The sequence below is a fragment of the Triticum urartu genome, chromosome 6A (genome assembly GCF_056163025.1).
Source record: "Triticum urartu cultivar PI428250 chromosome 6A, HENAU_Tu73, whole genome shotgun sequence".
NCBI classification, from domain to species: domain Eukaryota; kingdom Viridiplantae; phylum Streptophyta; class Magnoliopsida; order Poales; family Poaceae; genus Triticum; species Triticum urartu.
In genome coordinates, this window is record NC_141878.1 from 412,841,186 (window position 1) to 412,855,310 (window position 14,125).

The following is a 14,125-nucleotide window of genomic DNA, read 5'->3' on the forward strand; positions in this document are numbered from 1 at the left end:
AATTTAATGGTAATGGAAGGGAAGAGATGAGAAATGATGGTGAAGAGGAAGGACCAACAACACGATGCGTAGAATTTCACACGAAAGCTGAGGCTGAGAAGGTAGAAACCCGAGTTGATGAGGGAAAATGAAAGGAAAACAGGATCATGGGAAGAAGAGTGGCGAACTGCCAGATTGCCTTCTTATGATGATATGTGAGCCCAAGCTCTACATGAAGGTCTCCAAGGAGACATGGATCTGCAACACCGATCTTGTCCATTGGAAGTCTTTCCGGGGCAGAATGGTCGCCCAACAAAGGTTGTTGCCAACAACAATCATGTTGCTCTTGAGGAGATGAAAGTAGTGGTCGAACATCAGCGTCACAGAAGAAAGATTTTTTTGCAGAAGAGCAACAAATATAAGCGTCGAACATCAGCGTCGCAAAAGAAAGATGAACTCCGCGCTCATGCCATTTTAGCATTGTCACATAAGAATAGCGGGTGGGATAGAAAAGAGAAACAAAAAAAATGTGTTGCCTTCTCTTAACTAAGAGATGTTTTTTTACATTAATCAATATACGAAGTGTCTTCTTTAGTACACACGTTTTCTAAAAAAACATCCAATAATTTCAGGATCTTGTGCCATTAAATGATACAGATAACACTAAGATACACTCCCACCGTTCACAAATATAAGATGTTCTTACTTTTTTGTGATCGGATGTATATAGACATGTTTCACAAATATAAGATGTTCTGACTTTTTTGTGATCGATGTATATATACATGTTTTAGCGTGTTTGTTCACCCATTCAATCCGTATGTAGTCCATAGTAAAATAACCAAAACATCTTATGTCTATGAATGGAGGGAATAATATATTGTACAATATGTTGTATTGCCAAGTGGAATACACAAGAAAATGTTGGTTTATCAAGTTATGTGACGTGGATAAGGACAATGAATATTACTATACCAGAGGAATATGTGTAAAAATCACTCGGGTTTACATAAGAAATTGTTGGAAGTGCCACCGCAATTTGCTTTGACTGGAAGACCGATATATAATTTCTTTTTATTATTATATAGATGGAAGACTAATATAATACAGTAATAAATAAATGTACGAAAGCATAAAACAAGACTAATTGACCTTCGGACCCAAAAGGAATCAAGGACAATGTAGCACGCTACATTCATTTAGTCCGATCACCACAATATTTCAAGGCTCGCTCCCCAAATCAGCTTTTGCTAGAAATGCTTGCTTGGTTCCTACAGCAACTAAGCATCCTCATGATTGTCCTCCATCTCTTCATCATCAGCCACTAACTGCACCATGCCACCAGCACCAATGAGCTCCATTTGTTGTACCAGCTGCTGCAGACCCTCCGCGGGTATCCCTTGGAATCTCAGGAACGCGTCAAACAGTGATGAATTGTCGAGTTCCATCCTGTGGTCAGGTGTGTGCTGCTGATTAAAGCGGCCTGGGAGCTTTGAAGTGCTGTCGTAGCATTCCCCGCAAAGGTCGAATCCAATTGCCTCTGTACAATCCTTGCATTTGTATCGCTTGCCTCGTATCGGATAGACCTGCAAAGCATTCATCAGTCCAATTTTGCCCAAAAGGATCAGAGTAACTCAAGACATGGGAAATGAAGCTAGGATACATGGATGCCTATCAATACCTCCCACTATGATTTGCATAAGTTTTTTCTTGTGTATGTAACAAGATATTAGAAGAAGGTTTAAGAGACCACAAAGGTTGCTAATGTTGGTTACTGAACAGTGAGCACATAAATTTAAAAATTGGAATGAAAACAATCCTAATGTTGCAACCAAATTTCTAGTTATTCGTCAACCCGCACTTGAATTAAGAACTACCTTTCACATTAGAGCAATATCTTCAAATAAAAGGTAAAACTGTGTTTATGGAGTATTAAAAAAAACGTTATAAAACAGATACTGGAGCACAAATTTATTAATGGAATGGGAAAATTCATTAAAAAGACTAATTGGGAATAGGTGCTAACACTAGATGGGCTACCTGGATAGGCTTTTTATTCGTTGGGTAACTTGATGGAAGATTTACACAATAACACCAAGAGGACAACAAAATGAAGATGCATACTCAGCAAATCATTTCAAAATTCTTAAGTTCAAGAAATCATTTTATCTACCAATGGTGGCTCCATTGGTACGGTTTATCAACTGAATGTATGCCAGCTTGACTAATTACTAGCAAGGTTATGGACTTTCTAATTTGTACAACTTGAACATACCCCGCATGAGTCACATCCAACTCCAATGTGAACATTTGATAAGTCTAGAGTCTTCTGTACAAAAGTTCCCTTCTTGCATGAAGTACCTGAACCACACAAAACACAGGAATCATGTACAAAAAAATGGATCAGGCATGTGCTTCATTTCATAACATAATTTACAAAGATGTCAAGTTGCACTTCATGAAGGTTAAGTAATTCTGTGACTCAAGGATAAAACTCGAAGTTTTTGAAACATTTAAATTGAGTTCTCAAATGTGAGAGCATGGAAGCATTTGATGGATGGGAGCACCAGATATTCTCCCATTATCTATATGTATCATTATATTTGAAACATGCAGCTGAACTTATGTCTGATTAGGGACCGCAGTTTGTGGTAGAAATTGCCCACACAGCTTGAAACAGCAACAGGTACAGGGGTTCGACACCACAGGGGTGCGACTAGGCCTCTGCTACTGTTTTGTTTCAACAATCTAGCATAATTGTATATGGGATCTAATTATTTCTTTTAGTTCTTCAGAAATTTGTAGGGTACAGTGTACATGGGTAGTTTGGGGTTTTCTTTTTTGTTAATGTTCACATGATATGTGTCTACAATCCTAAAAAATTCAGATCCAAATTCGAATTACACATCACAAAACAAAAAAGACAAATCAAGGTGTGAATAGTGTAGTTTCTGCGTTTGTCTTTTTGTGACACTATCATGTTGGATTTGTCTTTTTAGTTTCACCATGTGCATTTCAAATTTGGATCTGACTTTTTTAAGGGTTGTAGATACAGAATAACCTATATAACCAATGACCAACTGTAATAGTTCTTGACATATCAGTAACCACACCATGCTTCTCAGTGTGCACAAAATTAACGACATTGACTAATGCCGGAAATCCTTCCTAAATGAATATTTTGAAGACTAAATCAACAATACATGGAAGTAGATCATTATATGAAGTATCGCTAACACAAACTAGATACTCCTTCAATTTTTATTTCAATGAGTTCCTGACACACACTATAAAAGTGTATTTCATATTAACACAACTATGTTAAGGTTAATGTTTGTTGATCAATTAAGTGACAACACAACAGTTGAAGGTAAAATAAGGCACTGCTAAAAACAAGTGCAAGTAGCCAACAAACAAAAATTAATAGCGGACGAAAACTATCAATATGGATACCTCCGGACAAACAAATCAACTTAAAAGTGTGCATTCACATTTAGCTAACAGAGTAAGTCAAACACCAGTTTCACGATTAGCATGATGAACTTGATGCACAGCATTATGTTGTTAAGGTAGAGAGCTATATGATATGTGAGTCTGAGCTACACAAAAAAAAGGCTTACTTGAAGATGATCCTTCAGGATTGCATTGGCTATTCTCAAGCTGAAGTTTCTTGCGTCTTGATTCATATTCTGCTGGAAAATATTCTTCCAGAAAGTGGTCAAGATCTAAACAAACATTAGGAAAATCTCCAGGATGAAGACCTCCACAGACTTGACATTTCAATGCTTCATCACCCACGGAAGGCAAACAAGATATGCAATACACTTTTCACAAAACCAAAGATAAGTCAGTTTATATAAAGAAAAGAAAACTACAAAAATTGGCCAACCCTTCTTATTCTAAATTTAGAGCTTACCATGACCACAGTTAAGAACAGCAGGTTGATACAGCAGCTCCTTGCAGATAGGACAAGACACATCATCTAACTTTATTTTCATTGAATGTTCGTTCATAGTATTGTCATCAACTGAGACTTCTCCTGGAGGTCCAGTTTTGCCATCTTCAAGCTTGTTGCCCCAATCTTCTCCATTTTCTTGAAAAAGTGCAAAGGCTTATGCATACAGAACTATACTGGGGAAGATGTCATTGCAATTTGCAATTACATAAAAAGAATTCTTACCACCATTATTGTTCTTGGAGTTTAAGAACTCGATGATTTGTGGAGAAAAGGTATCCACACTCCTCTCTTGCTCTGAATTGTAACCCAATTAGAGCATAATAATATTTCATAATTCATAACAAGCAAAAAACGAGGAATACTAATTAAAATAAGGGAAACTAGTGTTTGGTGGAAAGTAACTTAATTTACAATTGAAACCTGATGGTAGAAGAAATAGGTTCAAACTTAAAAATTGATAGACATCTAAATGGCAGGGAATGTGAATTTCAAGGGCTGCTGTACATATGATTGTTAATACCTCTACACAATCAATACCCATGAGACTTAAACCCTAAAGTGATGTTTCTCCCCTATCCTTCAATATGTCCCGGTGATCTTGCAGAGAAATCTCCATCTCTCGAAACCAGCAACCTCTTTTGCATCAACGCTCACGTTGCCGATTAGGCACAAGTGCAGGCATAGTGAGGGACAATCCAAACCAAAGCCAACAGCTCAAACATGTTCACCTTATACCTCCACCAGGTTCCCATCCTATCTTGACCGAGCAATTTGGGTATGATGGATATGAAAACAACTTGTGGAGTGTATTCTAGTTTGGTAGAACTGGTGGTATGCTTGCATTCTGGATGTCATTTCCCACACAAATTTGGAAGAAAATAACTTTATATCAAAACAACTCCCAGCATGATTTCTTAACTGATAACTAGTTCTGATATGACAAATGGGTTCCGTGCTTTGGGCATTGAGCACTCACCTAGTACTTCCATTTCCCTCTTTTTGTATTCCACGGGTTCAAGCTTTAAAAGCAAGTGATGGAGGAGTTGGCAGATACTTGGGAAATGAGTATACGGTTGCCTGCATATTGCACAATGGGATTCCCGGGCGTAATGCATAGCCTTATGGACGCACCAGAAACATGACATATGACCACATGCTGCACCAATAAACGCCAAATGAGATTCAAAAATATACCACACTGGTTTTAGATCATCATAAACAGCAAAACCTTACCAATAACAACTGGTTTATACAGAAGCTCCCTGCAAGACATATTGAAAAAGCATACGAGATTATTAGCACATTTGCGCAGAATCGAAGCCAATCCAATGCTCATCAAAGAGAAAAAGGTAAGTAACCTGAATAATTAGAACTTTAAAAGTAAGTGGCAGCATGTTGTTTCACCACACCATCAGGCATCTACCGCAATAAGAGTTATAAATCAATTTATTTGTGTTTTCTTAATGTCCCGTGGGGTGTGGAATTAAGCCGACACAAATCAATTAAGCCTCACATAGTGCCGTGGCCACCCAAATGTGGCAACACTTGGTGATCGGTGTTGCTAGATAGATTAGATATAGTCACGAGTTTCTGGCACCGAACATCGAGGAGGACGAGTACAGTAGGACCCAATTCGCATCGGATCAAGACGAGGGACGCGCAATAAGCAGCCAAGCAGGCGTATCCACAACCCACGCGGGAGATTATTCGGCCCGCCATGGCCACGCCAACGGAGAGGAGAAAGGTGGCGTGTAAACTCACAGGCATACGCAGCACTGGAACCGCGGGTCCTCCAGATCGTCGAAGCCAGCTCCACCGGCGGCGGCGGCGGCGGAGGCCTCCTCCTTCTTCTCCGTGGGGTGGCTCGAGCTGCTGTCGTCGGAGGCCATCCTCCGCCTCGGTGGAAGTGGAACGCGGATGGGGATTCTGCAGGTGCCGGGGGGGGGGTGAGCAGCCAAGATGCGATGACTATGCGAGTGCCGAGTGCGCGAGAAAAGGACGGGAAGGAAGGGGCCGAGCCGCACCCCGCGGTTTGGGCCTTGGGGACGAAGGAAGGAACTGACCATTCACGCTCCGTGTCCGGTTCGTCCGGTCGCGTTCGGGTGCCGTGTTTTAGTGCGTCCAGTCTACCCACAAAACCATATCCTTCCCAATTTGTACTCCGTATTATTTTTTTAGGGTAAATGCCGCTTTATTTTAACTAGGAAACATGCCCGTGCGTTGCAACGGGAGAAACAATCCACCCACATGACCATATAATTTTTGAACGCATGACACAATATCCTATCAACTCAGATGAAATCAAAAGATAAAATGAGCAAAGCTAGAGGATTAACATACATCTCCAGTAACAATATTAATTGTGCAAAGCAAAAAAGGATAGCTATGTATCAATAGATTTAGCTTGATGCCACATCAATTCACATGTTTGAAGTTTGATCCTCAAATTGACCAATCTCGAAAATATTTTGTTGTTGAATAAATATGAACCAAAGGAATCAAACATATAAAATAATTCTAACTAATTAAGAATCTACAATTGACACATAATCGTGGTGCTAATAGCAGAATGACCATTTTCTTAAACAAATTTTAGAACCAAAGATTAATGGGAAACTTCTGGCTTCTGAAATAATGGAACTCGGTCTTCTCATACTGCTCAAGTACATCCTTACCTTCTCATTTAGGACCTGAAAGCTGAAAAGAAGCAAAAAAGAAAGTCAAATTTGTGGTCACTGGAAACATTTACAATGTAAACCAAAAATATAGTGTTCCCACGACTACCTTATTAGAGAACCTGTATATATTTGAAGGTGTGTCTAGAAGGCAATTAATTAAGTCCAATTGATGGATAGCGTTTTTATCAGAAAAGTGATTTTTTTCAGTCATCAACTGATAAAAAATGCATCCTATGCTCCAAATGGAAGGTAAATGTCGCATTTTGGAGGAAACGACATTCCAAACATGTTAAGAAGCATGAATATAAGCAAAATCCGGGAAATTATTAAAGATGATTTTACTCTTCTTGGAAGCAAGATAAGTTAGTTCGAATGTAGTCGAAGTCATTTATTGTCCAACATTATAGTATTACTAACATGTCTACACTGCTAACTAAAATGCTAACTAAGTGGCAACTATTCTCTACCTTGCAGTTGTGTTTTCTGGACCTCACTGATGACAAAGGAACAACACATGTGACAGAAGAAGTAGGGGGCAGGGAGTTTAGTATTATACATGATAAGCATTCGAAAAACAGTATTTGATGCAAATACACAAGAGATTGGGATCTACAATGTTTAAAGATGGTAATTCCAAAAGGAGTAAGAATTCTCCTTGAAACCAGAAGCATATGTACAAAATAAGAACTACACAGATTTTCCATGGTCAACCATTGAGAAGTTTAACGCATGACAAAACTCCAATACATCTACAGAAGATCTCCATTGATCACGGGGAGGCACAACCAACGTATTGCTAAATGATAATATGCATTAAATAAAAGTTGGTAGAATATGATTTTGGTTTCACATCCATCTTCTGTAAAGCAGCGGCCTCTGCCATCAAATGCTGATGGGGAGACTCTGACCTGTGAATGTCCATTACTTTCTTCCTTGATAGCTACACAAAATGTGTAACAAATGAATAGGGGCAAGTTCTACAGCAAGACAAACCAACACGAACATCTAGCCTACAACCATGTTAGGAAACAGAGAAATATAGCTACTGAAACATATTATTATTTTCAGTCAACTTACATATATAGGGTGTAGTTTTTTTCCCCACCCCATCTTTACTAAAATGAAGCCAACAGAAATAAGTTTAGGTCGTGAATGAACACACAGCCACACACATCAGGAAGCTACCTACATACAGACCAAAAATACCAGCCGCACTTCGCTAGCTGCTAAGCACCGGTACACAAGATTTATCTCATCACTGATTTGAAAATTTATGCTTCCAGTCAGTGATATTGCTCGACAGGATCTTTGCTCGGTCCGAACCAATAAATGGAGGTGCCAAGCTAAATGGGATTTAACATAAAAGTAAAACAACGTCGTACCTCAGAATCAGTGACCAAAGACCGTAAGCCAAATGGAGATGGAGTAGCACCAATACCCAGAAAATCTACAAATCCACTGCTTTGATCTGAAGGTACTTTCTAATTTTTAGAAGTCGAAATCACATGAAAAGTCACCTGAAAAGGAGCATCATAGGAACTTATAGCGAAAGCTGAAGGCATGGCAATTCTGGGCAGCATTCATAGTGCTGTTGGAACAACATGTGAGTGCAAGCATGATACTGAAGGTGCTATGCCATTGCATCTATTTTATAAAATGTGCAAAGCTAATTAACCTTGAAAGATCCACTTGTTGAGTTCATCCTCTACATATCTATACACGCAATTTATTCAGGTAAATTCCATTTTCTTTAACACTGAAAGAATCATAAAAATTGATTGACTTAAATGCAATATCACAATAAAATGGATCTGATGAGAAAGAGGAAGGTGGATTGCTTTGCTTATCTGACAAAGACGGGCGATAAACCCTGCGTCGGCGCGTTGAGCATGGCCTTGTGTAAGCTGGCAACGCGGATCTGCGTTCCCACACCCACGTACAAGTCGGAGCTGTCCCGTCGTGTCGCCGGTGGGGCTTCAATAGACGACGTCGTCAGCCTGCTCATAAGAATGATTTCTATCAAGTCATGAGCAATTGTCAAGTGGACTTCAAAGTTCAGTTTGTATATAAAATCTTCTGCAACGTATATTGAATTGAAGTTCAGCTCAGATATAGCGAAAGGAGGCTGCGACTCGGTGTACAAATACCTTAAACCTTGGGCGATGTCGATGGCTATTTTCATTCATCTGAGCCAAGAGAATTGGGCCGCTTCCCCATATAAAGGACGAAAACAAATGAGATCAAATCTACAACACACAGAAAATGCAAATATTTAGTCTGTCCTAATGAAATTGAAGAGATAGACTTACAGTGTGGGTGCTCGTACAGGGTCCCATTTGATTTTTACTCAAAGATTAACATCCTCGAGAATGGGTCACTCTCTCTGCAATAGCCCAGAAACTTTGCTATGTTCTCATGATTCAACCTTGCCAGATCAATAACCTACAATGTTCATCCCATTTTATTTATTTATTATTTGAGTTAAAAGGTGTTTCTGAGTCGCAATTTTAGACAAACGAACTACCTTGTTTTGGTAAAAGAGCTCATGCTGGCTAGTCCAATGACCTTCAAAGGCGCATAATGATATGACAGAAACCTCAGGTCCATCCTTCATTGTTTCTTTGTAGACTATAGTCTCCAGAGTTGAGCCAATTATGTTGCTAAAATCCTAACACACTACTTCAAGTTCCTAGTGACTCAACTTTGGCAAACTTTTCAGCATATCAGAATCTGAGGAAAGCATGAACAAATTAGCAACAATGTATGTTAGACAAAATAATCAATTTATTTTATATAGTTAATACCAACCAATCAGTATTGTTATCTCGTTGCTCCAACTTTTTGATCTACTCCATGATGATATTCTTATAGAAGGCTTTAGATTGAAGCTTCTGGAGGCAGTAACAGCACCAGTGATCACAAAAACAAGAAGGAGAGCACCGGTTGCAATTTCCAAAACAATAAGCCAAGTCGGTTGCTGCACTTTTTCATCCTTATGCTCAGAAGTATTCTGTTTTCATTGAAAAATCATTCACTTTTCTTCTGATTGCATAAACTGAAGGTTCGGTTTTTAGTCACACCGTCCCAAGACACACCTCAACTTGTATCTTCAAATTCGAGCTTAGCATAGCAAGTGAGAATTGTCTAAAAGTGTAAGACATACACGTGATCCAAGTCAACCAATCTAGGCATGGTAAAGTCTACAAAGATGACTCACTACCTTACAGTGTTATCAATTGATGGAAAATTGGCACAGCTTCTAGGATAATCCTGCTAGTACAGCTGTAACAGTTACAATAATAATCTTGGTTTTTTCATTTGAATAAAAGAACACAAACCATCATGAGGCCCCCATGGAATCAGCACAACCATGATTCTGGTCTCTTCTTTTTGCGTGGACCATGATTTTGATCTGCTATAAGATTTATCCTTAAGTTCATTATTCAGAGTTCAGACGTCGCCAGTGGAAAAACTCCAAGCAAAACCATGTATGCGTGAAAGAAATATCAACAGTTAGCATTATCTAGATAATCATGGGAAGAACATATAGAAGTTAATAAAGTCCCAAAGGAATCAATCAAGCGTGGGGAATTTACATGGTTGCTAGCTAGCTAGCATGGTCTATTAGCCAATGGAACACGTACCAGAGGATTCAATTAGGCATGATGTAGTGTAGTTTTGTGCACATCTGGTTGGCTTCCTTCATCTTGTTGCCGGCTAGTACGTGTGCATCTGGTCAGCTTGCTTCTTCGTAGTTCTACACCAGTACCTTGCTCTGAAGTCGATTTGAGTTTCACTCGCTCCTCCCTGATCCTCCCGAGGAGAGGCGCTCCTCACGCGCACCAATGCCCTCGCACCGCTGCACCCCTGCCGCACCCTTCCATCTTCCTCGTCCTTCTTCTCCTACCTCTCCTCCACCCTGGATCCTCCTCTGTCTCTCTTCTCTACCAGAAAAATCGAATCACCGCCATGACCTTGGAGCTCTCCCTGCCAGCCATGGAGGCCCGCCTCCACTTGCAAGGACTTCGCGCCGCCGCGCCGGATCTCTCCTTCTCCCGCGCCCGCTGGATCCCGCCGCCGCCGTTTTGCATCGAGCAGACGCATCGTCCCCAGCCTGTCGAGCCGCCGCGTTGACCTGATCCAGAAGCTGCGCTCGAGCGCCGCGGCGGGGGCGGCGAGCGGGAAGAGGTGTGGCCGGGGCGGCGGGCGGGTTGAGGTCGGCCGGGGCGGCGGGTGGGTTGAGGTCGGCCGCGGCAGCGAGTGGTGCGACGGCAGCTAGGGTTGGTCGGCCTAGGCAGAGGCCAGGGTCGAGGCGATGCGAGGAGGCAGACGCGTACGGGTATTTTTTTCTAGCGAACCGTTTTTCGTGGCAGCTTAATAATGGATTGCGGGTTGAATACACGAAACCACAGGGGCTTTTATGCAAAAGTTCTAATGACTGACGGGCAGAAGCGATAGCCGCTTTATTAGTAGGTAATTTTAACCTAAGAAGTCTGGGATCTCATACCACACTAAGAACAAAGTCTGGTGACACAATAAGCCAAACCTTACATAACTCCTCTTCAACTCCTACCCTAGCAAACTTATGTGCGGCCGAATTTGCAGAACGACCAACCCAAGACACTTTCAAGTCATCAAAAATCTGAAACATAGAATTAATCTCCTCCACTCTTGGTCCACAGCAGCCAAGTTCTTCCCTTCATTCTGTAGCATCAACGCCACAACCTTGTTGTCCGTCTCTAGGTGAAGCTTCCGCACATTAATCTCCGCTGCCAACTCAACGGCTCTCTTGCATGCTAGGATCTCTACCATCTCAGGTTCAGTTTCGTGTTGATAAAAATGGCAGGCAGCCGCTCGGAAGTCTCCCGCGTGGTCTCTCAAGATCACCCCACCTTCTCCCTTCTCTCCGTGCTTGGACACCGCTCCGTCTGAGTTTGCGTTGATCCACCCCTCCGCAGGTGCTGTCCACTTGAACGCTTCCTTCATTTTCCGCTCCGGGGCCTCCCTTCTATGCACAGCACTCCATTCCGACATGTACGCGCACACTGAGGTCATTATTTCATGTGGTGCTGCAATCTTCTTCTTGTCCTTTGCTTCGTTCCGAGCCATCCATAGTCCATAGCAAGCCTGAACCATTGCTGCCCGGTCGTCCACCCCCGCCTCCGCGAACCAACCCAACAGCCATGATGATAATACACTCGAGGAGTCAATGTTACTCGGTGGTGTTGCCACCGCGACTCCTTTCTCCGAGCGCAAAAATTTTCAGAAAAGCACCGAATGTGGACACGTACAAAACCTATGAAGTAGTGTCTCTTCTCTCCCACATGTTGTGCAGAACACCCCGGGCTTAATGCGTCGCCGTAGTAGCTCCGCTCCCACCGCTAGTCCGTTCCGCATGAGCCGCCACATGTGGATCTTTGCTTTATTTGGAGCACAAGAATCCCACAAGCCCAACCATCCCTTATGCTTATGAACCGAGGAAGAAGGACCCGGACGTCCGGTCTTCACCCCATTTAGCGTCATTCGCAAGTGGTAGGCTGATCTCACTGTAAACTGTCCGTTTTTCGTATAATTCCAGGCGATATAGTCCTCCATGTTTGGACCCCCAACAGCTATTTGTTTGATATCTTTGGTGTCCTCCGGTGAGAACATGTCATCTAGCAAGCTCTCATTCCATTCTTTACCGCTTGGCGTCAAGAGATCATGTACCTTGGACACCCCGTGTACATAAACTTGCCCAAGTGGCTTCATGCTTCCCTGCCTCGGTATCCAGTTCTCGTGATGTATATTGATCTTTGATCCACTTCCAATACGCCATATAATGCCTTCTCTCAGCAGATCACAACCAAAGATTATACTCCTAAAAGTATAGGAGGCCCCGACGGGGCATGTTGCATTTAGAATTGTTCCCTCTTTATAATATCTCACCTTCAACACTCTAGCGCATAGCGATTCCGGGTATTGTAGCATTCTTCATGCTTGTTTAGCTAACAATGCTTGGTTGAAAGCAACAGGGTCTCTGAACCCCAAACCTCCTTCTCGCTTGGCTGTACACATCTTCTCCCACGACAGCCAATGCACCTTCCGTTCACCGTTTGCTGCTCCCCACCAGAAGTTTGACGAAATTGAAGACAGGTTCTCGCACATCTTCTTTGTGAGTTGAAAGCAGCTCATAGTGAAGGTTGGTGTAGACTGAAGCCCGGATTTAACTAAAACCTCTCTTGCCGCCTTTGAGAGTCCTTGTCCTTTCCATCCTGATACCTTCCCTTTCGAACTCTCTGTAACATATTTAAAAGTTCCGTCCTTGGATCTCCCAACCACTGTTGATAGACCAAGGTACCTCTCACTAAGCGCCTCCGTTTGAATCCCAATGACTTGCTTAAGTGGTCCTTTTGCTTCCTCCGCACATCCCTTCCCAAAAAATATAGCTGATTTTTGCAGGTTAACTTTCTGCCCGGATGCTGCTTCGTACCTCTGTAAGATCTCTTTCAAGACTGTCAAGTTATCATGGGATCCTTCTAAGAACACAATACTATCGTCAGCGAACATCAGATGTGTCACATGGGGGCCAGTGCACCCAAACTTGACGCCTTTAATAGTCTGACTCTCCTGTGCCTTTTTTAGCAAAGCTGAAAAACTTTCAACACAGAAAATAAATAGATATGGTGATAGAGGATCTCCTTGATGCAAACCTCGCGAGGGTACAAATCCCCTAGAGCAGCCTCCATTTAATTTGACCACAAACTTTGCTGATGTTACACATTTCATTACCATGGATATGCATCCCTGCGCAAAGCCAAAGCGCATCAACATCTGTTCTAAAAACAGCCACTCAACTCGGTCGTACGCCTTCATCATGTCAAGCTTGACTGCACACAAGGGCTTCTTCCTCTTCCTTGTCCTTATCGCATGAACGCTCTTGTATGCCACAAGTACATTATCTGTTATAAGTCTCCCAGGTACGAAGGCACTCTGTTCTTCAGAGATCAACACTGGAAGGATGATTTTTAACCTGTTGGCAAGAACTTTTGCAGCGATTTTATATAACACATTACAAAGACTTATCGGTCTAAACTGTGAAAGTAACTTCGGTGAGTTCACTTTGGGGATCATCACAATGACCGTCGAATTAAATTTTTTCGGGGCTGCAACATCCTCCAAAAAATCCCGCACTGTTGCGCACACGCCCTCTTTTACCAACGACCAGTGTCATTGATAAAACATAGCCGGAAGTCCATCCGGACCTGGTGCCTTAGTTGGTCCCATTTGAAACAATGCCTTCTCTATTTCTTCATCTGAAATAGCAGTTGTTAATTGATTATTCATTGCCTCCGTGATGCCCGACTCTATGTTTTCCAGTAGCTGTTGTGCATCCACCGACCCCTCAGACATGAATAGTTTTCATAGAACGTGGCTGCCATCTCCCTCATTCCATCATCCGTAGTGCATCTTGCGCCATCCTCCCGTACCAGCGTCTTGACCGTATTCTTCCTCTTCCTATGGGAGCATC

At 42.0% G+C, this 14,125-nt stretch overlaps 1 protein-coding gene across 1 annotated transcript; it reads right to left on the reverse strand.

Moving 5' to 3' along the window:
* Positions 1-1,017: 1,017 nt before the first annotated feature.
* On the reverse strand, positions 1,018-10,940 carry PRT1 (proteolysis 1). The gene is made up of 13 exons (XM_048675472.2): positions 9,424-10,940; positions 9,140-9,345; positions 8,925-9,057; positions 8,763-8,823; positions 7,998-8,612; positions 5,699-6,634; positions 5,171-5,199; positions 4,914-5,093; positions 4,160-4,231; positions 3,896-4,072; positions 3,600-3,803; positions 2,255-2,340; positions 1,018-1,565 (listed from the first exon to the last, which is right to left on the reverse strand). Exons 6-13 carry the CDS (start codon positions 6,001-6,003, stop codon positions 1,260-1,262), a joined length of 1,359 nt encoding a protein of 452 aa, XP_048531429.2. The 5' UTR covers positions 6,004-6,634; positions 7,998-8,612; positions 8,763-8,823; positions 8,925-9,057; positions 9,140-9,345; positions 9,424-10,940; the 3' UTR covers positions 1,018-1,259.
* Positions 10,941-14,125: the final 3,185 nt, after the last annotated feature.

Bases quoted from the DNA above. Each gene is read 5' to 3' on its own strand.
- PRT1 (XM_048675472.2), bottom strand. From the start codon at position 6,003: ATGGTCAGTTCCTTCCTTCGTCCCCAAGGCCCAAACCGCGGGGTGCGG. The intron at 5,094-5,170 runs GTAAGGTTTTGC...TTATTGGTGCAG, and splicing joins GTATAAACCAGTTGTTATTG to CATGTGGTCATATGTCATGT. The intron at 2,341-3,599 runs GTAAGCCTTTTT...TGTGTGGTTCAG, and splicing joins TCCTGAAGGATCATCTTCAA to GTACTTCATGCAAGAAGGGA.